Genomic DNA, 26,942 nt, shown 5'->3' on the forward strand with positions numbered 1-26,942 from the left:
CAGTAAGGTAAGTATTATTATATATATATGTGTGATAATTTTTTGAGCAACAAACCAAACGTGAACCAAACGTTCTTAATGATTAGCTGTAATTTGCCTTGAGGCCTTGGTTAGCGTATAGCACAGTGGCTCTTAGCCCGGGTTCGATCGGGTGTTTTTGCCGAAAATACACGAATCACTGTGTACGTTTGACTCGTCGTGTCAACTGGTGATGACACGCCCCCCTGAGCATTACTGGCTGCAGGTGATCACGTGACGCTACATCATTAGCCTACCTGTGCTACAGCGGATTTTGCGCACTCAGTCGTCGATTTATGCCCGTCATGATGGTACGTCATCTGATTGATTTCTTAATATTTTAATTCGTAGTAACTATGTTGAGCAAAAAAAGAAAGTGGTCGGACGATTATAGCATAGAACCACTGGTGTAGCATAATATGGCTACTTCCATTACACTGAACAGTTTAATCGTTTTCCTCATTAGCTTGTCTCCAGTGATGTTTAACGTCACCATTCGATGTATATCGTGTAGGTAGAGACAAAACTCCATGTGGCTGGCGCTAGAGGTCAGTACGAGACAAAACCACGTCAGCTAGGGCTGCTCACCCACACCTATATGAATGGAAAGACGTTAGCCAGCAGTAGCAGCCCGGCTAGCTCAGTCGGTAGAGCATGAGACTCTTAATCTCAGGGTCGTGGGTTCGAGCCCCACGTTGGGCGCAAATGTTTTTTTCTAATGTACACTTTACGGCTATGTTGTACTACATAGTAACAGAGTTACGTAATATTAACGGATTAACAGATTTCCCTGTACGTATTTATCCAAAAGCTTTTAAAGTAATTTGTACTACATGTAGTAGAAATAAATAAACTAACGTTGTAAACTCGATGGCAGTTATACAGTTTGTACTGCAATGACTAGAGCATTTAAAAAAATAAGTATTTTGTGTGTTCTGACATATAATTGCAGAAGTAAACATTGCTGACTATACCTCGGTGCAGCATCACTATGAATTACTGTGTTAAAACATTGCTATCATTTATTCGGCAGTCAAATTTGTCTCAGGTAAATAATGACATTGTAAGTGTCCCCAGAGTTGTATTTATAGTGGCATCATGTCTTTTCTATTTTAGTACAAAGTGTATATCTGACTATTATTGGATGGGAAGACATAAACTGGAGCTAGATGCTGCTATGTCTTTTTATAAATGATCCTTGCGAGTACAGAAAAGAGACGTTAAGCCCACTTTAAGTCAGTGCTTTATATTTGCTGCTGAAAGAAGGAGGCGATAGGGAGATGCATATTTAATGTGTGCTGTTTTATTCTGACTACAATTTGTGTAACATGTGCTTATACACATGTATATATATATATATATATGTACATATGTTTCTGTTTGTGGTTAACACACGGTGACAGGAGTCATGTGTGACCTAAAACGGCTTAGCTTCTCCCCCTTTCCTTTACATTGTGTATGTTTGCAGACGGATTCGCCAAAATAGGTGAGAAGCTACAGCCGTTTCTGCAGAAACAGCAACGAGGGAGGGAGGAGTTTAAACAAAGGCCCTCGCCACATATTAAAAAAAAAATGGAGGTTTGTGCAGAGAAGCCATGGTGTCCTGCTCTTCCCAGTCGACATGCTGCCAATCCTACGTTTCCAGCCTTCTTTAGAGACAACTACGGCTTGAATCTACATCTGTAAGCTGAAAAAGGTCCAACATTCTCCTCCAGCGTGTCGTTCTGTACGTTCAGGCCTTGCTCTCTGCTTCTTTTTTCTTTCCTCTGGCTCTAACACTCGCAGTGCTGCCCCTGCCTGCACTGAACAAAGATAATTACTCAGGAAACATTTTGACCAATCAGACGCAGCCTTGTATCCTGCCTGTGAGGAGAGCGACCAGTCAGGATCGGGTTCACATCGCCGGGGCCTGATCGCCTTGCCTGAAGAGCGGAGCCTTCCCCCGGCCGAGGGCTGAGAGTGTCCTCCATGTTTTCTAAGTGTTGACATAACAGTGTGTCAGGCAGCCATGCATCCACAGAGGTAAGCTCTGTCTTTCTTTTTATCTCCACTCTCTGATACCCTTCTCGTCGTGGTGGTGGTGGTGGTGTGGGGGGGGGTGACTGTTGGTTTCTTCATGATCAATGTGCACACCTTAAAAAAAAATCAGTTTGGAGAGCAGCAGCAGCAGCAGGAGGAGGAAGAGGAGGAGGAGGAGGAGCTGGATTGGAGGCCTCGCCAGGCCTCGGCGCTCCACAGCGGCGAGGGTGGGGGTGGGGGTGGGGGTGGGGGGCTGGGTAACGACTCTCACCCTTGCTCTCTCTCTGTGTCTCAGGGTCACATGGGTGCCCCCAACCCCCAGCCCTCACAAGACAACCAGGCTGCCGTACAGGAGGCAGGGTGGACCATGGCAAATCCTTTTCATAATGCAAAGGAGAGCTAGAATTAGAAACGGCACCCAGGCAGAGAGAGAATGGGGGATGGGCAGTGGGGGAGGACCTGGGGGGGGGTCTTATGTACCCTTTGTAAGTCGATTGGCTCTGTTCTGTTTTCTTGTGTCATTCCAGGCCGGGGAATGGACATGGGGGGGGGCACAGATGTGCTTGTTAGGAGGACAAGGCGTGAATGAACGCTGGCTTCACGTTTAAATGGCGTTTATAGGTCTGGTTGTGGGTTCTGACCCCCGTATTGGTCAGAGCAGGAGCCCCCACCTTTAGTTAAAAGCTGATGATCTCCCACTTCTTCCTGTCTTACGGTTTTTAGATTTAATCCGTGGATTGAATCTAAAAAAGCGAACACCCCGTCAGCTGGATTGTGAAACCGCTTCCTCGTCTGTGGCCATCTTAGCGTCACGCCATCAGGAAACACCAGACGTGTGAACACACAAATGCTCCAACAATGTTGTCCCTTCTTGATTTTGACTTGTTTTTTACAGAAATGAGTTGATGTGTGACTCACAGATGAGGCGTGTCGGGGAACTTCTTACTGTTTGTGGTCAGTTTGCGGTTTTCCAGTGACGGATTATGTCTCAAGATTTTAGCATTTTAGCTTCCTGTTGTGGAGAAACGCGTTAAATCAAACAGAAAATAGTGACGGTGTCTTTGTGTCTTTCTCTTTCTATAAAAGAGTAAAACCCTTCCCCCTGAGAATTTAGGAGCTGTGATAATCTACAGTATGACTGTTGGAAATGTCAGTAGTTTAACATCGACTGCTGAGGCCTCGATAATCCAGAATACGAGCACAGACATTACCCATAAACCCTGTGGATCGGCCCGAACCGTCTAACAGGGAGAAATCTCTGCATTGCAGTAGAAACGCTTTTGTCAGAGGGGAGCTGATCCATGTGGCACGGCGCAGGCAGCCAATCATATTCCACCCCGATGGCCTTGCAGCCAATCGCAGCTGCGGTGGAGGTTAAAGATTGACAATCAGAGGCAGGGCGGCAGGCAGAGCGAGGGCCTTCTGGAAAATTCCACAGCCATTTTTGATGCACCCTTTAAAGCCTGATATCAAATCCAGGTCAAATCTTTTCTTTTACAGGATATTACGGGATGTGGAGCGTTGTGTGGAGGTGTCGCGCTAAAACATGCGTCTTTATTCAGATGGTTTGTTTATAGATTATAGATTAGATGCTTCATCTTCATTTGTTTGTGTTAATTTCAGGTTAAATCTCCCAGGATGCATTTCCTCTGACTTGCATGTTGGGTTTTGTTCTTGTTGCTGTCATTTCAGAGAACCTAATCGTCTCCCTGGGGAGGGTTTTTTTTTTTTTTTTTTTTAGCTAGATGGCTGAGTCGTGTGTTTGTCTCTCAATCCCACGTGTTTTCAATCTCAATCCCAGAGAAAAGAGCGGAGTCACTTCTCTGATAAGAGAAGGCCGTCTGTTCGGATGTGTGAGCAGTGCGACTTCTTTAAGCTGCACCGATCCCAGCATCAGAACACAGAATTTAATTTGTTGAAGGTGAGGTTGGATTATTCTAAGGAACGGCTGAAGTCATAATAAAAACCTGTGAGATAATCCCATCTCAGACGATGTATTGCTTGACTTTTACACCCCCTAAATTGTTGGTGTGTAATCTCCGCAGATCTTTCTGGTTCCTCCTGCGTGGATGTGTCAGCGCCCGAGTCTGAGCCTGGGAGTGGGGGATGGGGGAGAGAAGTGGGGGAGGGGGGGAGGGGAGCAAGCTGTGGCCTCCATTTTCTGTGACGAGAGAAACCCTGCTCGTCTCTCACAGGAGTGGAATCTGAAGGCTTTGAGTCACTCTGGTTTCCCTGTTTTTGTCCATCAGGTACGACTTGCAGGGGAGGAAATACTGTCAGTGTTTTCCTGAAAAACCACGTCTGTCTGGAATATCTCCCTCAATCTGATGCGGATTTTATTTTCCCAACTCTCCTTGCGTGATGGATCTTTTGATCTGAGAACGCCCTTTGGATCAGCACACCTTTTTTACTGCTGGTCATCTTGATTTTTTTATTTTTTTATTTTTCTTTTTGGTAGTTGCAGCCTTGCCATTGTTATTAAATGTGTGTGTGAGTGTGTGTGTGTGTGTGTGTGTGTGTGTGTGTGTTGTCGTTTTGCAGCATCTTTCGGGCTGCCCGGGTGGGTTTGGTGGATGTTCGCTCCTTACTGGCTGGTGCTACACGTTGCAGAGCGACACGGCCAACGGTTTCTCATTTTCATGTGGGCCTCATTTGTTCCCTCAGTCCGGAACAGGAAGGCCCTGGAGGGGTGTGTGTGTGTGTGTGTGTGTGTGTGTGTGTGTGTGTGTGTGTGTGTGTGTGTGTGTGTGTGTGTGTGTGTGTGTGCATGTCGGCTCAGACTGAAAGCCTCACAGAAACTCTTCTTCCTTTCTGTCAGAGAATGGAGGTTATAACGCGTTTATTTCCCTTCCCTTCCAGTTGGATCAGGTTGCAGTAATTATGGGTCTGAGTGCCTGAAAAGAAACGAGTGAATCCAGAATATCTCAGATGACTTCAGCGGCTAGATTAAGATTATTTTGTGTTTTGTATTCGACGGAAAAACAACTGTTAAATATTTGAATCGTGATGCCGACGTCGACCCGGTTGTAAAACGAGGAGAGATCGGGGTGGATGTTACCGCCGCTGAACGGCTGGTCGGTGGACTCTGTGAGGAATGTCTCTGTGGGAGCGGAGGAGGGCGCCTGAAGAGCATTCCTTCACTTTAGAAGGAGGAGAAAAAAAGAAAAGGGAGAAGCTTATCCCATAAATGCGGTTGACCTTTGCGTGGCGGCCGGTGAAAGCCTTCGTCCCTGCTGGAAACCAGAGCTGCATCCGTTGCTACGAACTGGTCAAAGTGTGTGACCGGTCAGGGGTCCTCGCCGGGGGTTTCTTCTGAATAAAGGCTACATCCTCAGAACCTGGCCCTCCGTTGGGCCGACAAAGGAGGAACCAAACACTCAAAGACTTTTGAGTCGCTTTATTCTCATCCTTTTTCTTTTACTAAGAGGAAATTAGAGGCGAGGAAGACCACAGACCTGCAAACCAGACTTCTTTGGAAGTAACTGTCTCTGTTTTTAGCGTGAGACGCAGTTCTTCTACAATTTCTTCAAGAAAAGTGAGGATTTATTCTGTGGTCTGACTTTTTCATAAAAACAGACACAGATTATGCAGATATTTGTGGTTCCGGTGTTACGATGACGCCAGAACAGCTCCATTGTTGTATGTTTTCGAGGTCCCGTCCCAGATAGCAACACGTTTGGTGACAGATTTGCGTGTTGGAGGCGTGTTAGACGGAGCTCACCCCCCCCACCCCCCCGAGAGGGAGCTGTTGTTACAGAAGGGGGGCTCCAGAGGCGGCGTAAACATTCACCGCCGGTCGCCAGGAGACTCGCTCCCCCCGGGCAGGACGGACAGACTCCCTGTTTCACCCCCCCCCCCATCATGTGACTAATCACCATTAGTGAGACATTAGTGAGCAGAGCAGAGATCGGGGCCTCGTCAGACAGCAGCTCCCATCTCCCCTGCAGGACGACGGTGTGTGTGTGTGTGTGTGTGTGTGTGTGTGTGTGTGTGTGTGTGTGTGTGTGTGTGTGTGTGTGTCAGCCACATGACCCAATCGTGAATATCTGCTCCTGCTTAGCAGAGAGGAGCGTTGCCATGGCGATTACCATTTTCTCATGACACATAAAGACCATATTCAGACTCGCCGGTATGGGCGTCAGAGACGCTGAAATCAAACGGCGGCGATAACAAATGGAAACAGCCGAGTCCCTCTCCACAGACCCTGAGGGACCCGGCGCCCGGCGTGGAGTGGCTGGTGTTCCACTTGTTTACTGTTGTGTCAATGTGGCTCCTGAACGCCTCGTCTGACTGCCTGTTTCCTCTCTTTGCCGTCTGCGTCTGCTGCTCAGTCTGGCTGAAGACGAGGTGAAGACGGAGCCCGATGCCGTAGACGTGATGGACGCCTCCGTGCGAGCCAAAGGTGAGTCTCCGAGGCCGAGCGGCTCCGGCCGCCCCGGAGGAGGCCGAGGCTTTTCTGCGTGAGGCTCAAGAGCGCCGTGGAGCGTTGTACCGGCCTCTCACTCCACCGCAGACGACATGTTGTGTTGGGCTGCCTTCCTGTTCAGATTTTATGTCAACTATCAACATTTGAACGTTGGATGGATTCGTTTCAGTTGGTGCTGCTCGGGTTTCTCAGCGAGATCTCCAAGATTACAGTATTTTCCGCACTATAAGCCACACCTAAAAGCCTTTCATTTTCTGTGCCTGATATTATATATATATATGAGAAAGTTTTAAAATAGGTCATTTATTGTAGATGCGTCTTATAGTCCAGTTCGCCTTATAGTGCGGAAAATACTGTACAGGATTTTAAACCGTGTTTATTCTTGGCGTAGCTAAATTATACCCACAAAACCCATTTTTATCTTCTGATATTTGTCTAATATGTTGGACGTGGAGCTTTTTCTCATGTAATTTCCTTTCTTATTCAGTCCCAGATCCACCAGGGTCAGCAGAGCGACCCTCAGCCCCACAGAAGAGAAAGATCTCCAGCCCCACCCATTCCTCCAATGGACACTCGCCCTCAGACACCTCCCCCAGCCCGCTCAAGAAAAAGAAGAAACCCGGGGCCGTTAACTGTAACAACAAAGACCAGGTAGGGGCTCCGGTGGGCTCGTTTTCGTATCTGGCACGTCCTCCCAGCATGTGCAGCACGCCACTGTGGAGGAATGTCAGCATTCCTGTTGGGACTAAAGGTCATCAGCAGACAGTAAAGCAGCAGAAAGGACCAAAATGTAGCTCAAAACAAAAGCCACGCCACGTCCAGCTGGTTGGTTTTCCTCCTAGCGCATTCCAAAGAAATTCATTACGAGGGTAAAAAGTTTCACGAAAGCGCTGAGAGGCTAGAAGCTTGTGTAAGTCATTGATTTTCAGTGCTGCAGGTACGTTCGAGGCTACCCTCAGACACACGATACGAAAGGTGATAAAAGCCGGAGGTCTGATATTAACGCTGTCAGCTTAAAGGACGTGCATGCGTTAAATACCTGGTGTGATGGTGGACGTGCTGTGGTGGGACAGACGTCGTAAAGCGCTGCCACACGCGCACGGTCAACTCACCGTCTTGTTTAGAGGTTTTGCACGTTTGTCTCCTGAGGAATCACTGATGATCCTTTGGGTCCAGTGAGGAGTCACTGCTGACTCAGACCCAGTGATTCCCTTCAGTCCTCCGTGAACGTGCATGATACTAAAACACGATCATTTTATTACCATTTATCAGGCGTTTGTGAACCCACTATGTGTCTTGCTGATAAGTTTTCATTTGAAATTTAACGTTATGCATGAGAAATTGATACCAAGCACTGATTGGGTTACAGTATTTTCCGTGCCATAAGGTGCACCTTCAATGAAAACCTTTTCATATATAAGGTCTGTTTTGGAAAAAATTAAAGGCTTTTAGTTGCGCCTTATAGTGCGGAAAATACTGTACATTAAATGGACTTGAAGTAAAGTTAAGGATAATTTAAGGGGTGGAAAATCAGCCACAAAACTAAATGCGAAGTATCGTTCACGCAGAGATCTTTATCATGCGTTGTTGACTCTCAGCTGAGGGCCTCAGGCTCACGCCGTAAAACCTGTTGGGTCGCTCCTATCTGGCTCCCGATTGGCCCGTCCGTGTTTTTCCACTTTACGGTGTTGGTTAGCCACTGCTGTCATTTATTGTCCTTACTGTGCTGCTTACCCTGCTCACCCCATACTTACTGTTGCCTTGTTTGTGTTGCACTGCACCTTTTTTTGTGTTCCTGCGTGTTTTTTGAAACCTGCCCCCCTTGTTTCTCTTGCCTGCATTTCAGTCAGAGCTAAGACATGGTCCCTTTTACTATATGAAGCAGCCAGCACTCACCACAGACCCTGTTGATGTTGTACCGCAGGATGGCAGGAATGATTTCTACTGCTGGCTGTGCCACCGAGAGGGCCAGGTGCTCTGCTGTGAGCTCTGCCCCAGGGTGTACCACGCCAAGTGCCTCAAACTACCAGCTGAGCCCGAGGGCGACTGGTTCTGTCCCGAGTGTGAGGTATCTCGTTGAGAAGTGTGTGTGGGTGGACGTCGAGGATTGTGGGAGTCTTTCGTTGGCTGAAGGGGTGTCAGGCGGTATGTGGTGGATCCAGAAACACACATGGTGTGACACCCCTGCAGACCAACAGTGCACACCACAAATCTGACTGGTTACAAAGACGTTTCATTAAATGTAATTAATGTGCACATTTGTCATCTGCACAGTTTTATACATACTATATGTACAAAAGTATTTGGACACGTGGCTCTTACACCTAATCTTTAATGACATCTCATTCCAGTCCAACAGGCGTTAACATAGACTTCTTCTGCGATGCGTTTCTACGATTTTTTTAATTTTTTTAGTGTGTGTCTGTTGGATTTTTTGGCCGTTCATCTAAAACTAACCTTTGTGAGGTCAGGCACTGATGTTTAGAGAGAAAACTGAATTCCCACTCACCTTTCCACTTCGTTCCAGAGGTGTTTGTGGGGGTTGAGGTCAGAGTTCCTCCCACCCGCCTCATCAAACCGGTTCCTTATGGATCTTGTGGGACAGTCATGCTGGAGCTGGAGCGTAGAACTCCCTTAACCCCTCCTCTGTATGAACTGATGTGTCTCAATACTTTTGTGCATATAATATATATATATATATACATATATATTTATAAAACCCAGAGACAACAGGTAATGTAAACTTTACATAAGACGACACCCAAATGTCTGTAAATGTCTTTGTGTTTGCTGGTGTTCTCATGGTTATAGAGAATAATAATACGATTTTACCATTAATTATTAAACCTTTGGTTGCAGAAAATTACAGTGGCTGAATGCATTGAAACCCAGAGCAAAGCAATGACAATGCTGACTATAGACCAACTCTCCTACTTGCTCAAATTCGCACTCCAAAAGATTAAACAGCCCGGGGTAAGACTTGTTAAGATCCACTGCTGTGTCAGTTCACCGTGCGTTTTATAACCTAATTTAACCCTCATTGCATAAATGACAAAAACAAATGTATTATCTATGAATTCAAGGATCCAAACCTGTTTCTTCTGCTTGTCATATATTCCGAACCTGTACAGACGGAGCCTTTTCAAAAGCCCGTGTCTTTGGAACAACACCCGGATTATGCAGAGTATATTTTCCACCCTATGGACCTGTGTACATTAGAAAAGGTATCAGCAATTTTCTTCTGCAAATAAAAAGCAAATAAACATACAGATCGTAATCAAACCAAACTGTAAAACAATTTGAATTCCAAATCGTTAATTTCCGTATTTTTCATTTGATAGAATATCAAAAAGAAAATCTATGGCTGCACTGAAGCCTTTCTTGCTGATATGAAGTGGATCTTACACAACTGCATCATCTACAACGGAGGTAAGACATCAGGAATCCAGCTTCTTTACAGAAGAAGACCTCAGTGACCTTCGTTCTGTCATTCTCAGGTAATCACAAACTGACGGCAACCGCAAAAGTCATTGTGAAGATTTGTGAGCATGAGGTGAAAAAGTTTTTCTCACTTTATTGTCAGATTCTGTACAAATGCCACTGTTATAGACTGAATGTATTGGTATTAATCGATTTGTACTTTTAGATGAATGAGATTGAGGTGTGTCCGGAGTGCTACCTGTCTTCATGCCAAAAAAAAGACAACTGGTTTTGTGAGCCTTGTGTAAGTTTGTCACCAAGTTCAGCGGTTTTTACACATTATGTTCAAGTCTGAAAGCTTTATGGTGTTTGGTTTGTCCCTAACAGAGTCAGCCCCACCCGCTGGTCTGGGCTAAACTAAAAGGTTTTCCTTTCTGGCCGGCCAAAGCGCTTCGGGAGAAGGACGGGCAGGTAGACGCTCGCTTCTTTGGACAGCACGACAGGTAGGAATGAAAACGCCTCACACACAAAAGTGAAGGTGGATGACCCCTACCTGAGATGAATCTACCTGTCATTCGTATTTTTATGGCTGTAGAGCCTGGGTCCCCATCAACAACTGCTACCTCATGTCCAAAGAGATCCCGTTCTCTGTGAAGAAGACAAAAAGCATTTTCAACAGCGCCATGCAGGAGATGGAGGTCTACGTGGAAAACATTCGCAAGAAGTTCGGGGTCTTCAACTATGCACCCTTCCGGACTCCTTACACGGCCAACAACCAGCTCCAGATGCTGCTGGACCCCTCCAACCCCGGCGCCGGGACGGTGAAGACGGAGAAACCCGATAAGCTGCGCTTTAATTTTGACATCACCACGTCTCCTAAGATGGTCCTCAGCAAGAGCTCCACGCCCAGCGGCCTGAGCCGACGGGTCTCCATGACGGACATGCCGCGATCTCCCATGAGCACCAACTCCTCCATTCACACCGGGTCCGACGGGGAGCAGGATGTGGAGAAAGCTGGCAGGAATCCGCCGTTTCATTACAGCACCGGAGAGGAATCCATGGATTGTACCGGTCAGGAGAAACACACAACTCCAGTTAGCAACGTGCTAGTGGATGTGGTGGAACACTTGGGATATCTTAAGCTTATGACATAAATTATAATGAAAAAAGGGATTTCACATTTATTTTCTAAATTGTTGTAATTACAGCATCTCCTGTCTCAGGGAAGATGGGTCCTGCAGGCGGTGTGGCAGGCAGCCCCAAAGCTTTTAACCCTGGATTGATGCCCAAGCAGGAAAGAACGGCAGGCACCGGGGGCATCCTCAACCTCAACCTGGGTCAGTCACACCACAAACGTCCTGCCAGTAGTGTTTTCACACGCGGACACGTGAAAGTGCGTCATTAATGGTGCTGATCGTGTTGAATTTGATCTGAAATCCAACCGTCAACGGTTCCTTCTAGACCGGGTGAAGGCTGAGATGGACCTGAAGGAGCTGAGCGAGACCGTTCAGCAACAACAGCAGCAGAATCAGCAGCAGCAAGGAGGATCGGCCGCGCCCACCAACCCAAAGAGACCAATCAGGAGTCTGGACAAGACTATCGAGAGCTGCAAGGCTCAGCTGGGTACACGCACAACCGCCGTCTGGTTTATTCTGGCACAAAAACATTGATGCTATGCTAACTGGAGACATTAAAGTCTATGGGTGTGTGCCGTTAGCTTACAGCTTAGCTTTATCCTCACCAGGTAGCACCAGAGACCCGGCGCTAGTCAGTTACAACTACATTGATCTCTTGTGGTTAACGCGTTCCAGGAACCACATGCGAACAACCAATTCTGTGATAGAGTGACAAACTATTTATCTTATTATTTATGGTAATTTAAACGTTTATGACCCCTCCCCATCCTGATATTAAACCACCTTCTGTCTGTACTACCTTTAAAACACTCTTTAAAGCACTTTTGTGTCTCACGGAAGTCAGAGACTCACAGAACGTAGAACACTTCTGGATGCTGTCAGCCAATAGAATGCATGTACGGTATCACATGACACATGACTCAGGCAGCACAGGGGATGAAGATGAAATGATGACCTTCAAGTTTCAACTTTTCTACACTCTTGAACCGGATAAGATAGAAAGACGAGGAAGAAGGCCGGTATTAATAAAGTGTATTTGTTTGTGTGAGGTATAATACACGTGGGAAACAGTTATTAAAACAGTTAATTGTTCCGGGACCAGAACAAACATAAATCTGTCTGATCCAGAACGTTTGTTTCTCGCTCAGGTATCGATGAGATTTCTGAAGATGTTTACAAAGGCGTGGATCACAGCGACTCCGACGAGTCGGAGAAGTCGGACTCGAGCGACAGCGAGGACTTCAGCGACGAGGAACACAAGCCAAAGAGCTCATCTCAGGACGGCAAAGACAAAGCAGAGAAGAAGAGACCCAAAGCCAGCGCAGAAGGAGAGGTGAAGGACGGCTCCGCAGGTCGGGGGGAGAAAGCCGCCCCCGAGCCCCCGCTGAAGGACAAGCAGGGCGCCAACGGCCCAGAGAGGGACTTGCAGGACAAGCCCAGGACGCCCCAGCCTCAGCCCCCCGCTGACAAAGCTAAAGGCCCGGAGGAGGGACGAGCCGCTGCCGCCCCGGCGGGGGAGCAGGACTCCGACTCGGAACGGGAGCTGGTGATCGACCTGGGAGACGAACAGGGGGGTCGTGACCCCAAGAGGCCCAGAAGAGAAGGAGTGGCTTCAGCCGCCAAGACCCCCAAAGAGACGCATGTCGCCAAACTGGAAGGTGAGAACTGGTTACCAGAACATAAAGAGTTAAAACGCTGTTAAAACTTGTGCCTCGTGGATTTTTCACAACATATTCCTTTTCATTTAAGCGGATCAGCTGGTGGATGTGACCTTTAATCCTGTGGCCCTTTAACTTTTACAGAACTCCAACTCAGATCCTCTCTTCTCTGAACATTTCTGACTGATTCTAGTTCCAAACATTACAGTTAGACAGAAAAAACATGTTTGTTTGTTTCTCTGTTCTAACATAAATCCTTTTCATTTGTCAGGTTATTAAACCCACAGAACTCCATCAATCAAGGATCAAACTATCAATCCATAAAGAAAAATAACATCAGACACAAGTTAGGACATTAACTTTGTTCACAACGTTTAGTCAGAGTTAAAATGGGCTGAACTACTGCATTGTGGGAAATGTAGTTTTGGTCAAAGCACACTTTTGACCTGTGTATTTTTAGACACTCTGACCTTTTCTGCTCTCGGGGGCCACATTTGGTCCCCGGGCCTTGAGTTTGACATGTGTGGTTGAGGACAACACATCCATCTCTTGAAAGAATTGTAGTCTAAAAATCAATCCAACAAAAACAAGATATTAATTTAATTCCATAATTTCTTCAGTCCCAGTTTTGACAGAAAACCAGGCATGAATTACATCTGATTCTACATCCACGGATATTTTCCCCTCGCTGCCAAACGATTCTGTCTCACATGACATCAAAACGACTTTTCCGCTGCTCTCCCCAGAACCATTCAATGATAAGAAGCTGTGTTTCCTCCCATGGACTTTATTTTAAAAAAAACTGTTTTTAAGCAGGTTTTTTTAAAAAATATTTGCAAATTTTGTCTGTAATCCTAACAAGAAAGGTAATTGGATGAGAATGAGTGAAACTTTTCCATCTACAAATTCATGGAAATGCAAAAAAACATGAACTTAATTGGTCTAAATGTGATTGTTTCTTAAAAAATGACTACAAATCTCTTATTTAACCCCTTAAAGTGCTCTAGCTAAGCACCCGTACTTTGTCTTTGCTCAGGTAAAGTGCCTTCATCTGCTGCAGCGGCCACGCCTTCACGGGAAGCCGCCCCCGCCCTCAAAGACTCCCTGCAGCCCACCATCACCGCGGCGCTCAACCTGGTGTCCACTGCGGCGTCTGCTCAGTCCAGTGCCGCCAGCTCCACCGCTGGGCCCCCCAGCGCTCCGTCCCCAGCCCCCTCGTCCGTCTCCACCACCTCCTCAGTGCCGGCAGCTGTGAAGAAACAGCGCCCCCTACTGCCCAAAGAGACCGCTCAGGCCGTGCAGCGAGCCGTCGTTTGGAATCCCACCAAATTCCAGACGTCGTCTCAGAAGTGGCACATGCAGAAGGTCCAGAGGCAGCAGCAGCAGGGGGAGGCGCCGGGGGCGCAGGCGGGGGCCCCGAGCCAGGGGCCCACACGCAGCCCCCAGGGGGCGCAGCAGCAGAACTCCTCCAGTACCCGATACCAGACTCGACAGGCAGTCAAGGGTACACACACACACACACACACACACACACACACACACACACACACACACACACACACACACACACACACACACACACACACACACACACACACACACACACACACACACACACACACACACACACACACACACACACACACACACACCAGTGCAGTCACACGGCCTTAACGAACAAAATGTGTGTTAAAATCTGCACAATTTTCATTTTCATTCACTGCAGTTCAACAAAAAGACCCCCAGAGTGGTTCCACAGCTCAGGTCACCTCCAGCAACTCCTCGGGGGGAGATCTGCAGATCCCCACGGTCTCAGCAGACGTGGCTGCAGATATCGCCAAGTACACCAATAAAGTACGTTAAGATCATCCCCTCTGTTGCGTGTTCTTCATTTGGGGGGGGGGTTCTACTGATGCTACGTTTCCATTTGAGAGCTCATGATGTTTTTTTTGCTGTAGATCATGGACACCATTAAAGGGACAATGACTGAAATCTACAACGACCTTTCTAAAAGCACATCAGGAAACACGATGGCGGAGGTAAATTCTGTCACTCTGGGCTTAGATTTATTTAAAGTACTCAGTAGATTTTAATCTGTGACCACTTTTGCCACAGATTCGACGGTTAAGAATAGAGATTGAGAAGCTCCAGTGGCTTCATCAACAGGAGCTGTCGGAGATGAAGCACAACCTGGGTAAGCGTCTTACGTCCAGGGATGAAGCTCCACTCCTGAAGAGATCTGATGAGCTCCAGCGGTCATTTAATACTGCAATTTCAATTCAGACGCCTTTTTTAAGTGAGTCTGATTTCGTGGCGTTTACAGAACTGACGATGGCGGAGATGCGTCAGAGTCTGGAGCAGGAAAGAGAGCGGCTGGTGGCGGAGGTGAAGAAGCAGATCGAGACGGAGAAGCAGCAGGCGATAGACGAGACCAAAAAGAAGCAGTGGTGCGCCAACTGCAGGAAGGAGGCCATCTTCTACTGCTGCTGGAACACCAGTTACTGTGATTACCCCTGCCAGCAAGCCCACTGGCCTGAGCACATGAAGTCCTGCACACAGTCAGGTAACAGGAGCACTGGAGTCATGTTAGTGTGTCTGATATGTACATTTAATCTCTATAATGTGTGCAGATTTGCATTTTTTGTGTCCCGTACTGTGCTCCAAGATATTAAATAAAATAGTATTTTTTTTGTTTTTCAGCCACGGCTTCGCAGCAGGAAACTGAAACGGAGACCAACTCTGACCCGTCAGTCAAATCTGGTCACTCTCCTTCCACACAAACTCTCCCCCCGGCGTCGGGATCCATATCAGACAAAAGCAACTCTCCCACATTCATGGACAAGAGCAAAGACGCTGCTGCTGGCGTCACCGTGACTTAACCGTACACTACACACACACACACACACACACACACACACACACACACACACACACGGGATCGCCGTGTCAAACTGAAGGTCGAAGGCCAGCACATCTGTGACAAATCACTTGGATTTTTTTCCATTCCCATGCGCAAATCGGCTTTTTTTGGGGTATTTCCTGTCTGAGTTGAGGTGGACTCACCACAGGAAAGTGTTTGGAGATATAAATGTGAGTCTGTTTGTGTTCATATAGTCGTTTTCCTGTAGCTCTGTTACCACTTTGTTCCAGGTCCAAGCAAGATTGTATGATCCAGCTGCTCTACGGTACTTCATGGGTGTTTATTTGATAGAAACTGTAAAAAGCCATCAACCGTCGATGCTCCTTTATGTTGCCATCAGAGGTATTTTGAGTTATGCAAGTTTCACCTTTTATTTCGAATCATTTCAGAGACATCTTTTGAAAAATGCAAGTTTTGAAAGGTTCTCAACCAAGTTCTGTTCATGTGAGCGTTTCTGGGCTCATATCTGTTTTGTATTGTAGTTCCACATTGTATAGACATACGTAAGAAATATCTGTGATTTATTAAGAAGAATGGGAAAAAAAAATTAAACTGTACAAAGTTTTGTAAGAAAATACCTGAACAATATTTATAGTGTTATATGTTTTTATAGTATGTTTAATGAATCACATTTATATGTGTCTAAACAAAATTATTGGGAAAGTAGTTTGCAAGAATGTGGGCTCTAAGCAGAATCTCTATCAAACGTGTTTTGAAGCGCGGATGTAAATCCTGTACGGACTGTTTAAAGGTTAGGTAGACGATATCTGAAGGTGCATTTTGGCTGGATGTTTCCTGTATGTCTGTTTTGAGCTTGTGTCTCGTACGTGTTTACATAGTGTACATACACCTAAATGGACTTGTGAAGAAAAAAATAAAAACGCCCTGATGACATCTGGACTCATTCCGTCTCAAATCAATTCCTATCATATATGAAGTTTATTAGGAAAAGAGTGAAACAAGAAAAGATGAAGTTGTTCAATACATTAGATATTAAAGTATAAACACCAAAACTACTGCAGTCCTTGCAGGATGATGTTGTCATGGTTGCCGTGGCAACCTGCAGGATTAGCACCAATTCCAGCAAGCATCAAGAAATTATTCAAACTGTCTTGGACAGCTGTCATTGGAGGCCTCTAAAGGTGGATCTTAAAATCCATCCATGTTTGTTTTTAGAGGAAATCCTGGATCATTCTAAGCTGACCAAAATGCTGCCTGATTAGAATCTGTGGTGTGATTGGAAGACGGCGGCTGCAGAACGTAGAAACAGGTTGTATGTCAGCTGTGGAGGCCTTCAGGGATGAGGACATTCCTCCTCAGGAATGGTGCTATAAAACATGTTTCTGCCTCATATTGGATCAGAGTATAACACCTCCACACAAAAGACGGTGTGGGGTTGTCACCAGGTGTGTGACTGCCGACGGCATGTGTGTCAAACTTAAGGCCCTGGGGCCAAATGTGGCCTTCCAAATAATTTCATGTGGCCCGCAAGAGCATAAAAGCTCATAAATAGGTCAAAAGTGTGCTTTTGACCCAAAAACTACATTTCCCACAATGCAGTAATGAAGCCCATTTTAACCTAATGTTTGTAACTTGAATAAGTAATAGAGTTATTTCACATTAAGTAGTAGTTACATTTATTTTATATTTATTTTTATTTTACATGACATATTTATATATTATTATTATTATTACACATTTATTTATTTTGTATTACATTATTTTACGTACATTTAGTTACATCTAATCACAAACAACTGGAGCGACTCGGAACAAATCCACTTCCGGTTTCTCCCAAATCTCGCGAGATTTCGTCCGAGCGACGCAGAGAAAATGGAAGCCCGTGTTTTCGGTGGGAAGCGATCGAATCCTTTAGTAACTGGAAACTAATCTAGTCTTTTTACACAAGGTATGGACCCACGTTTCTTCGCGGCGCTGCCGGTTTACCGGATCGCGGTACCGTGTCGGTTTTACCGGAAACGGTTTACGTCACGTTAATCGTTTCGGGTCGTGTAGCAGCTAGCGGTCCACCATGTCGGCCAGTCGGATTAAGAACACTTTAATGGGGGAACTGGTGGCTGTCCGACTCCTGCTGGATCGGGTTTAACTCGTTCACACCAGAACCGGAACCGGAGTCAGACTAGAAACGGGTCGTGTCGGTTCCGTCTAGCTAACAGTGTGTGTGTCCACACCGGCCTCCGGGGAATAATCCGGATTCCTGTCCGGTGGCCTCCGTCCAAAACCAGCAGAGAGATTAAAATCCTTCAGATTAAAGTCAAATTAAGAGGTTGGTGTGAACAGAAGATGAATTCCTGCTCACTAACAAACTATAAAACAGGTAAATCCTCACGGGTGGGTTCATCTTTTTAGGTTTTCATGAATAATTAGAGTCATAAACATTTGTATGTTTGATGATAATGATGTGAAGTTCTGGGTTCACGTCTCAGATTCGTCAGTTTTGTCATAAATTAATGAAACCTGATGTTAATCTGATCTAATTTCATCAGTAATGTGTGAGAATAGAGCTGCAGGTCAGTTAATCCACAAAATACTCCAGGAAGTTCCGCTTTATTAGCAAATGTAGAGGTAGGAACCCGGATTACATCCGTACTGATTTAGGATTATATTAATCTGATCAGTCGTAAAGAAGAGACCTGACAAACCACAGACAACATGATTACCCACAATGCATCAGGCCACTCCAGGAGGATCTGTTATACTTGTATACCCATCAGCCCCCTCTTCATCAGTGAACACACCTCAATCATTCCTCCTCATGGATGGGCGTGGCCTCCAGCTGTCGTCCAATGGGAGGAAGCTGCTCAGCGTGTGGAGGATCCATGACCTCAAGGAGAAGATGACACAAACTAATTATGGAACACGACCAGCTTCACTGGATAGCAAAAATAACTTTAAAGTACAAACATCACAACGTGCAAGATTTATTGTTACAGTCAATCATCCTCAACTCATTGTCACCATGGCAACATGGAAACATTCTCACAGTAGGACCAATGATCAACAAACATCCTGAAGTCAGTTTTAAACTATCAAAACTGTAAACCTGACTTAAAGGACTTTTGTGATGTCACAGCATTGATTACTGATTACTTATGAATTATAAATTGTTCTCAGATCATCCTGTTGTAATCACACGACTGTTCATGAACACATGGTAACACGAGGTGAACGAGATGTTTTTAATATCTTGTTGGAGAAGATGACATCAAATCTGTTCATAATCACAGCTCCAATCGTCCCGGGTTGTTTCCTCTGGGAGACGCCAGACAGACGGAGTCATATTGTTTTTGACTGAATTAATATCTGATATTTGGTACATTTGATTGATCTGTATGACACTAAAGGAAACACTGGTTCTGATCAGTCTCAGAATGTTTGCGGTGTCATTGAATCCCTACAAACACATTTCAGAGTCAAGTGGAATGACAACTTCCTGTCCTGAGAACCGGGGTTGTTGCAATTTCCTGTTTAGTTTTTCCATTTATCGCTGATTGAAATTACCAATTTGTTAACATATATTAACCGATGATGTCGTCTGTGTTTGACAGCCTTGTTATCAATGGATGACAATATGGACCAAGTGGGAAATGACCACATAACTGATAATCCAGATAATCCAGGTATTCTCAGTTCAGACTGTTGCTTTTGTTCACATTGTGGTTCTTTTCTTTATTCCTGTTAATTCTCTCTCTAATAGCGTCGGAGCACCACCCATCAGAGGAAACGCCCTCCTGCGGTCGACCGTCTCTGTCTCAGGTCAGGAAGTCGTGGGGCTTCAGGCGGACCACCATCGCCAGGAGGGAATTCTTGGATGAAATCGGGGATCTGGCTCACAGTCCCCCACTTGTGCGCAAAACCAGGACCCGGCGCTCCACCCAGGTGACCCCAGCCTCTCAACAAACCGACTCGGAGAGAGTTACCCCAACAACCAGGAGCGTTCTAGATGACCTGGAGTGGTCTGCGCCGTCCTCCCCCGCCTCAGAGGACAGTAAGCCCCCAGACGCTCCATCAGGAAGCTGCTTCGACCCCAGTTTATGGCAGGATTTCGGCTCTGCGTTCCACACGGCGTTTTCCTTACTCGGCGGGGGCGAGGGTTTGTCGTTGGAAACATCGGATGTGCTCGCCGTCCCGGTCGTTTTAGAAACAAACGACACCATTGAGGTCAATCCTCCGCCGGCGCCGGACGAGACGGAAACGCCCGATAATTCAGAACTGACTGCTGACGCGGAGGTTTTACAACCCGAGTCTCCTGGGGTCGTGGCAGGAGGGGAAACCGATGACGTGGTGTTGATTTCCAGTCAGGATGGGGACGGTGATGAAATGACTCTTCTACAGATTAAACAGCAGCTGGAATCTAAAGCAGGGAAGGGAAATATGAGACCTGGAGGGGGGAAAGGTGGACGAGGAAGAGCCAAAGGAAAGGGGAGAGGGAGGGGAAGAGGTAGACGGAAAGGTAAAAGGAAAGGCAAAGCGGTGGAGCTTCAGTCAGGCGCACCGGATGAAGAAGACAGCAACGACGACGTGATTCTGGTCGGTCCTGTTGAAGAGCAGCTGGAGCAGAACCTGCAAGAGGGAAACGTGAATTCTCCTCCAGGAGCAGCTGAAACCGAAGGATCGCCTGCCCAGCGATCCATCGCTGACTGTATCTACATAGAATCTGATGTAGACCAAAATCCCGATGCAGCTGCCGGTCAGTGGGACGACGCTCCAGAGGAGCTGGAGCTGCAGGAGGAGATCCATGAAGGAGTTGGGGAGCGTTCAAGACTGTCAGAAACGAAGCTTCCTGATTCTAACGCTCTCTGTTGCGTCTGTCAGCAGGAACGCAATGAAAGGTACGCATTCACTCCTGGTGTCGATAATCAGTCCAGACACCGGTCAGGTGCTTCTAACATGTTTGTTCAACTGGTGCAGGTTCCTGATCAGCTGTGACAGCTGTCAGAAGTGGCTCCATGGCAGTTGTGTTGGTATCAGTGAGGTGGTGACGGATGGGCAACCATATGTTTGTCCCCCCTGCACCGACAAGGAACAGATCCAGCAGCATCCCGATCCTGATCCCGATCCCAATCCTGATCCTGATCCTGATTGTCAACCTAAGTCTGAAAGTGAACCCAGCATTCCAGAATGTTTGACCCTCAATAATTCTGGTGAACAAGAGGAATGTCAAGAAAACCAGCAGGCTGATAAGGTTTGATTCCTGTTTTAGATCAATATTTACATCCCGCTTCAAGGCAGTTGTATTGTAATTGTTAGTGTTCGTCCGTTACTCCACTCCGTTACTCTTTTTTTTTAAATACAATGGATAGATATAGATTGCAATTTCCTCCGGGACTGATAAAGTATCTCTCTTTTCCAACTTAACTCTTTGCATTGTGAGTTGTTGCCTGTTTTGCATGATGTAAATCTGGATTTGTTGATTTGGTTTCAGCAGCCAGTCCTGCTGGTGGACGAGGAGGCAGCAAAGCCTGAACCCGAAGCTGAAACGGAGACGGACGACTCCTCTCCTCTTTGCATCGGACCCAGCTGCTCCAAAAAAGCCCTTTCCGGTTCCGTTTACTGCGGCAGCGACTGCATTCTGCATCACGCCGCCTTCACCATGAAGACTCTGTCTGTCCCCAAGGTGCTCAAGTCCAAGAGACTGTCACAGAGAAAGGCTGGCAGTGCGTCGCCCACAGCACAGGTTGGTACCGTCACCACGGAGACGAAGAGTTAACGCGTGGAGCCTGATCTGGTTAGCATCAGCTGCTGACAGATGTTTCCGTCACAGGGTCAGAGGTCGGTTAGGACCTCCAAGAGATTATCAATGAAAGCTGCTTTGGAAGCTGAAGAGAAGAAGAAGAAGGAGGAAGATGATGGAGGGCAGGAGGAGACTGCGTGTCCCCCCAGTCTCACAGAAGCTGAGGCCGCTTCTCCACCATCATCTCAGTTTAACACAGCGTGTATGTATTCACTACTCGTGCACAATCAGCTCACACAGCAGTCAACACACCGACGCAAAAGAAACCCGTTACGGGATCTCATATGGTCATCGCTCTTTGAACCGTGGCACCACAAAAACACACTCACGTACAAGCTCAGACACACCTCTGGGGTCACGGACGGGTAGCAGAGCCCAGCAGGGGGTAAGTATGTTCACTACTAGTTATTGATCATCTATAGATGCGCAAAATATACTGATTTCTTTCGTGATCTTCAGTCTCATAACTGTACTGATTGTGATACACACAAACTTCTCATGAAGTGCTGGTTGTCAGGGTAACGTGAACATGTTGGGTGAACATATTGAAGCACTACTGCGGTGTCCGCTTCGCTTGAATCTTTCAAAGGTCTCTTTCAAACTCCAATGAGTTCTGATTGAACAAAACACAAGGAGGAAGACGATGATGTAGATGAAGAGGAAACCTTCAAGCATCAGTGTTTGGGTTTCTTACTCTGGGAATACAGTCAGTGGCTCAAGTAAAGATGAAAATGAGCGTATATATTTCATATATTTACAGTTTTCAAACATACCCTGTAGTTTATTCTTACATTTGACTCAGACCTGAACGACATGAACACACAGCTGCTTCTCCCCAATCACATCAATCATACTTATCGACATAATCTAGAAATCAATTTAAAATCAGGTGGAGAAACCTTCGCTGGACGTGGGATGTTTTATTTTTTTAAACAAGAACACCAGTGAGTTATTTTGAGAATTTTGGTGGAATTGAAAACCGAAACTGAAAGGATGATTTCACAGCCAAACTCAGATCCTCTAAAGCTTTGTGCTCTAGGGTTTGTACTCGCTTTCGTGTCGCGTGTTATACAAGATCTGTCCTACACACTGTGGTGGGGAAGTACAGTTTGTGTTGTGTGCATGTCAACCTACTGATCCTCCAGTGGACGCACAGAAAACAACACAACAACACAGCAAACAACACAATTATAACACTCAGCAGTCCTCAAAAGCATCTCACAACTCCTCAGTGTAACTGAATGGATCCAGTTTTCCATTTTAGCTGCTGATAGGTGTCACAATCGGTGTGATCATGGCATCATGAAGTGATTGCTGCACTTCATTCTACCACAAAGTCCCACACTTGCTGGTGAAAACCTCAAATCATATCGCAGATTCCATCAACACTCAGTCGTACGCTTGGACAAGTGGTTGCACAGACATCCCAACATTAGCTTCTATCCAATTCTGTATGACTGCGAACTGGTCAGCTGGTACAGAGGAGGAGATCACTGCTGGTGTCACCAAGACCCACGTCGGATTGCAGGACTCTAAAGAGTTTCCACCCAGAGTTTGAATTGTTCGTTGTGCCTCTGGCCTGAAGAAAACCTCAAAGTGTCGCTTTGCAGCGTCGAACATACGAATGCTGCGTGTCTCTGAGATTCTGAGACAAGACTGATCCCACCTGGAAGAGGAGGGAGCAAATGGTTCAACACACATGCATAAAAGTCAAGGTTCAGTACCAGAGCGTGTGACGTTTAAATCACCCAGTGGTCACATTGAGTCACATTTAATTCTGTCCATAGTGGGTAAACACAACATGACTGTCCTGCTCACACACACACACACACACACACACACACACACACACACACACACACACACACACACACACACACACACACACACACACACACACACACACACACACGTCTGATGCAAAAGCAACAAGCAGCATTTTGTTTTCGACAAATCGTTTCCATGCTTTCCTCTTGTCAAGTTGACTTCTCAGCTCATTTTATCTCAGTCAAGCTGCTGGTACTCTATGGTCCAAGCCCAATCCTGGTTTTTAGGTCGACACCTGATTTTTGACTCCCCCCACCTGACGGACTCCTCAAAACAGACTTTAAGAAAGTTTCATGAAGACATTTTGCCTCTCATCGAAGAGGCTTCTTCAGTTCTGAAGAAGTTCTGAAGAAGCCTGTTGGATGAGAGGTGAAATGTCTTCAAGAAACTTTCTTAAAGTCTAGTGGATTGATCTAAACAGCTTTGGAGAACCATGACCTGGAGAACTGAGAACCTACACAGACATCCTCAAAACAAAATCTAAGAGGGGTCGTGGTTGAACGTTGCACCGCTCATCGCTTCATCAATAGATAAACTACTTTATGATTCAGATGATCGTCAGTTTGGCAACAGGTTGATCTTCTGAAAAAATCGGATTACATGTTAGGATTCTTTTTAAAAAAATGAAAGCATTACAGAATTACACCAACCTGTTGCAACTCTATGATCAAATAGAGACAAAGCTGATCTCATTTAAATGACAAAACAAAAGAATTGGTGAAAATAACTTGTAAACAATACACGTTATCCAACATGGGAATAGCGTGGGTAAAAACACGTTAGAGCAATACTGCTGAAGTTTACGTTTCCACAGTTATATTACATATTAATTTGCATCTATTTTAATCACAAGTTCCTACATAAATTTTACTTTTTTGTATCGTCAAGATTTCTAACATTTAAGCAATTTTTTTGACTAGAAGGTAGTCATCTTTTATTTATGCTGCCTCTGTCTGCAAAGCTTTGTGGGATTTTTCACTTCCGTCTTCTACCCCTTAAATTGCATCTGAAAACAAGGGGTTTCTGGAGCTCTAGATGCCTACGAGCCCTTTAACCCCTAAAGAAACGGGATACAACTCACTACACGGTAACATAAAAAACATTTTGGAACGTTGATCATAAATCATAAAGGAGCTTTATGCTCAAAAAGAAGAAAATGGAAAGTTTCTCAAAGATTCGTAAAGCTTTCTGAAGCTGCGAACTTTTCAGCTTGTGAAATCACCTAAAAGTCACAAAGAGAAGCTTTAATGATCTCATTATTAATCCAGTTTCTCAAACATTAAAAGTTCCAGTGCAAATTGCCTTTGACTTCTTTCTGTCAGTACACTAATGTGATTTGGTATTTGAAATTTGAAATAGTATTTCACATTATTTACAGGGCCCTGGTTACTTTGCATAAGGTTTTTCAAACGTTTTTTACTCGAATAACATAAATGATTTTGTCTATATTAGGTGCTGGCAGAATCTAAAAACCTTTACACTTACAAATATTGTAAGATACCACTCAGTAGAAGTCAATCAACATTTATATAGGGCTTAGTCACATCAGCAGACATTTCAAAGCGTATTAACAGACAGAGAAACCCAACAGGACACTCCAGAACATAAGTGACAGAGGCGGGGAAAAACTCCCTCATTGAGGAAGAAAGTCCGGGCAGGACCCAGACTCTAGAGGGTGGTCATCCGCCTTGACCGTTGGAGTGAGAAAGAAATACAATGAGGATAGAGACAGGGCAAGGAAGAGAGAGAGAGAATGGCAGATAGGACAGATAGATTTGCAGTCATAGTCGAGATCTAGCTGCTGAAGTGGAGGCAGGATTTCCAGGCCTTTGAATTTCCTGTCTTCTATACTTGTTCCCAACTTGTCAAGCAGAAGTCGCACATCAATCAAAGTAGGGACCTAAAACAGATTCCACCATGTCTGTCCTTGCATCCCATAACTGATCAGTGCCCCAGTCTGTCGGACACTGACCCCAATTCAGTCCTGTGAAAAAGTAGAAGCCTCCTTCTGATTTCTTCGGTTTTTGCACGTCACATTTGAATGTTTCAGATTAATAACTAATAACCCGAGTAAGTAGTTTAGCGTTTGTGATTCCATTCCTACCTTCATCTCTGTGTCATAATTCAACTATGACTCAACGGTTTTGGAGTGCTGGAACTCACCAACTCCACTCAGATGTGAGTGCTGACAGACTTCTAGGATCAAGTGATTTCTTAAAGGCCAAAAGATCTCGAAAAACAACATTTCATGCCAAGCATTACAGGAAGTCAAGAACAAAACGTCAGTTATCTGTCCGTCCGCCAAGCGTTGCAAAGCCATTTAAAGGTGTTGGGACTCCATACTAAGAACCAGTGTGGAACCTTCTCAGGAGTGGTTGACATACCAAAATTAATTCAACATTTTGTCAGTGACTTATCCAAGAGGTCAGGACTCAGAACATCTAAAGAACTGCAGGTCTCACCTGCCTCGCGTTGGGACAGAGTCCATAATAACTCTACAATAACAGAGACTGGGCAACGTTAGTATGTTGGTATGATCATCTGGAGCTGCTTCAGAACCTGGAGAGGTTGCTGTAATCATCAATGGGACCATGAATCCTGTTCCCTATCAAAAAATCCTAAGGGATCATCTCTGGCCATCACTGCTGACTCAAGCGAACCCGGGTTCTCCAGAAGGACGATGATCTGAAACACGCCAGAAAGTTTCTGACTGGCTAAAATAGTATAAATGTATTTGACTGGTTTAGTCAAAATCTGGTCTCAAATCCAATGGAGATCCTGAGGCATGATCTTTAAAAGGCAGTCAATGAATGAACAATGTGAGAGACACTTTGTCAGTAATGACAAATGTTTGAATGCAGTTGTTGTTGCCATGGGAGACACAACTAGTTAATCAGTTTTGGCAGCAATCACTTTAACACAGTTGACATAGGGTTTTTTTTTAACCTTAATTGAAAAATAATTTTGATGATATGAAACATTGAAATGTGACAAACAAAGACAAGAAGAAACAGTTGCTCTTGGCACTTTATCCCGTATGACACTAACTTTTGACAATTTGACCTGGACATCACCTGGACAAGATCTCTGGACAACGCAACTCAAACTAGAACCAAGGCAGTCACAAACTGCCACATCTTGCGACACCCCTGAATTCAAAATTTTACCCTGACCTACTGTCATAGGTCAAAGATCAAAGTGCTCTTAACTACTGTCATTGATCAAAGCACTAGCTTTGGCCTATGGTCTTACACTGGCTTTCTCCCTCGTCTTTCTATCATATCCCATTCCTGAGTGTACAAAAGTTGAAATTTGATCTTGACCTAGTTTTCTCAGGGTCAAGGTCATCATCTCATATTCATCCCATTTGCTGCCTGAGTCATCTGCTTTTGTTTCATCTTTCTATCTGCAACGGTTGTGAAGATAATTGCTGGACAAACTAACAAACGAATGGATGGACGAACACATGAACACTGACAATTACAATACATCACCGCTTTGAAGCAGGATGTAATTATGACTACATCCTTATACCAGCGCCCGACACTGAAAACCCACCTCACACCAAAACGCAGCAGCAGAGAGGAAACGGAGTTGAATGTTTCACCTTTTAGAACATCCCCACTCTACAGGCACAATGCAGTCAAAGATCACGTTTTGTCACGTAGGTCAGGGCATGGATCGTTTGGTCACTTAATTCACTGACCATCTTATACACACAAATACACACTAATGTGCTTTTTTGTCTTTGATGCCCAGTAGT

General features: G+C 45.5%; 2 protein-coding genes and 1 non-coding gene across 10 annotated transcripts in view; all 3 read left to right on the top strand.

Moving 5' to 3' along the window:
- The first annotated feature begins 310 nt into the window (after nucleotides 1–310).
- LOC137604580 (MYND-type zinc finger-containing chromatin reader ZMYND8-like) lies at nucleotides 311–16,497 on the top strand. Of its 6 annotated transcripts, none has more exons than XM_068328425.1 (22): nucleotides 311–329; nucleotides 1,487–1,744; nucleotides 1,863–2,040; nucleotides 6,369–6,439; nucleotides 6,951–7,114; nucleotides 8,310–8,531; nucleotides 9,323–9,436; nucleotides 9,595–9,687; nucleotides 9,805–9,892; nucleotides 9,961–10,016; nucleotides 10,110–10,187; nucleotides 10,271–10,386; nucleotides 10,479–10,954; nucleotides 11,092–11,220; nucleotides 11,345–11,506; nucleotides 12,168–12,677; nucleotides 13,714–14,181; nucleotides 14,404–14,531; nucleotides 14,636–14,716; nucleotides 14,793–14,871; nucleotides 15,001–15,240; nucleotides 15,378–16,497. In XM_068328425.1, exons 3-22 carry the CDS (start codon nucleotides 2,027–2,029, stop codon nucleotides 15,554–15,556), a joined length of 3,468 nt encoding a protein of 1,155 aa, XP_068184526.1. In that variant the 5' UTR covers nucleotides 311–329; nucleotides 1,487–1,744; nucleotides 1,863–2,026; the 3' UTR covers nucleotides 15,557–16,497. The 6 variants fall into 6 exon arrangements, with proteins under 6 accessions (XP_068184526.1, XP_068184533.1, XP_068184539.1 ...); XM_068328432.1 differs by having other exon boundaries at nucleotides 1,487–1,714; XM_068328438.1 differs by having other exon boundaries at nucleotides 1,487–1,700; nucleotides 1,804–2,040.
- On the top strand, nucleotides 648–720 carry trnak-cuu (transfer RNA lysine (anticodon CUU)). Its single transcript has one exon. It is a non-coding gene; the product is annotated as a tRNA-Lys (tRNA).
- A 913-nt stretch (nucleotides 16,498–17,410) lies between the features above and the next one.
- si:ch73-181d5.4 (death-inducer obliterator 1) overlaps nucleotides 17,411–26,942 on the top strand; it is a 33,217-nt gene continuing 23,685 nt past the window's right edge. The window contains exons 1-6 of one of the 3 annotated variants that reach the window (XM_068326595.1): nucleotides 17,411–17,506; nucleotides 19,167–19,238; nucleotides 19,316–20,450; nucleotides 20,530–20,803; nucleotides 21,044–21,295; nucleotides 21,383–21,554. In XM_068326595.1, coding sequence (XP_068182696.1) covers nucleotides 19,178–19,238; nucleotides 19,316–20,450; nucleotides 20,530–20,803; nucleotides 21,044–21,295; nucleotides 21,383–21,554 — 1,894 coding nt within the window. In that variant the 5' untranslated portion in view covers nucleotides 17,411–17,506; nucleotides 19,167–19,177. Of the gene's footprint in view, nucleotides 17,507–19,166; nucleotides 19,239–19,315; nucleotides 20,451–20,529; nucleotides 20,804–21,043; nucleotides 21,296–21,382; nucleotides 22,376–26,942 lie in introns of those variants that run through there. The other 2 variants (XM_068326604.1, XM_068326613.1) reach the window with 2 other exon arrangements.

The sequence above is a fragment of the Antennarius striatus genome, chromosome 2 (genome assembly GCF_040054535.1).
Source record: "Antennarius striatus isolate MH-2024 chromosome 2, ASM4005453v1, whole genome shotgun sequence".
NCBI lineage: Eukaryota > Metazoa > Chordata > Actinopteri > Lophiiformes > Antennariidae > Antennarius > Antennarius striatus.

Excerpts from the sequence above, each read along its gene's own strand:
- LOC137604580 (XM_068328417.1), top strand. Across the intron at positions 10,387-10,478 it reads TTCTTTGGACAGCACGACAG|AGCCTGGGTCCCCATCAACA; the intron begins GTAGGAATGAAA and ends TTATGGCTGTAG. Across the intron at positions 12,678-13,713 it reads GCATGTCGCCAAACTGGAAG|GTAAAGTGCCTTCATCTGCT; the intron begins GTGAGAACTGGT and ends GTCTTTGCTCAG.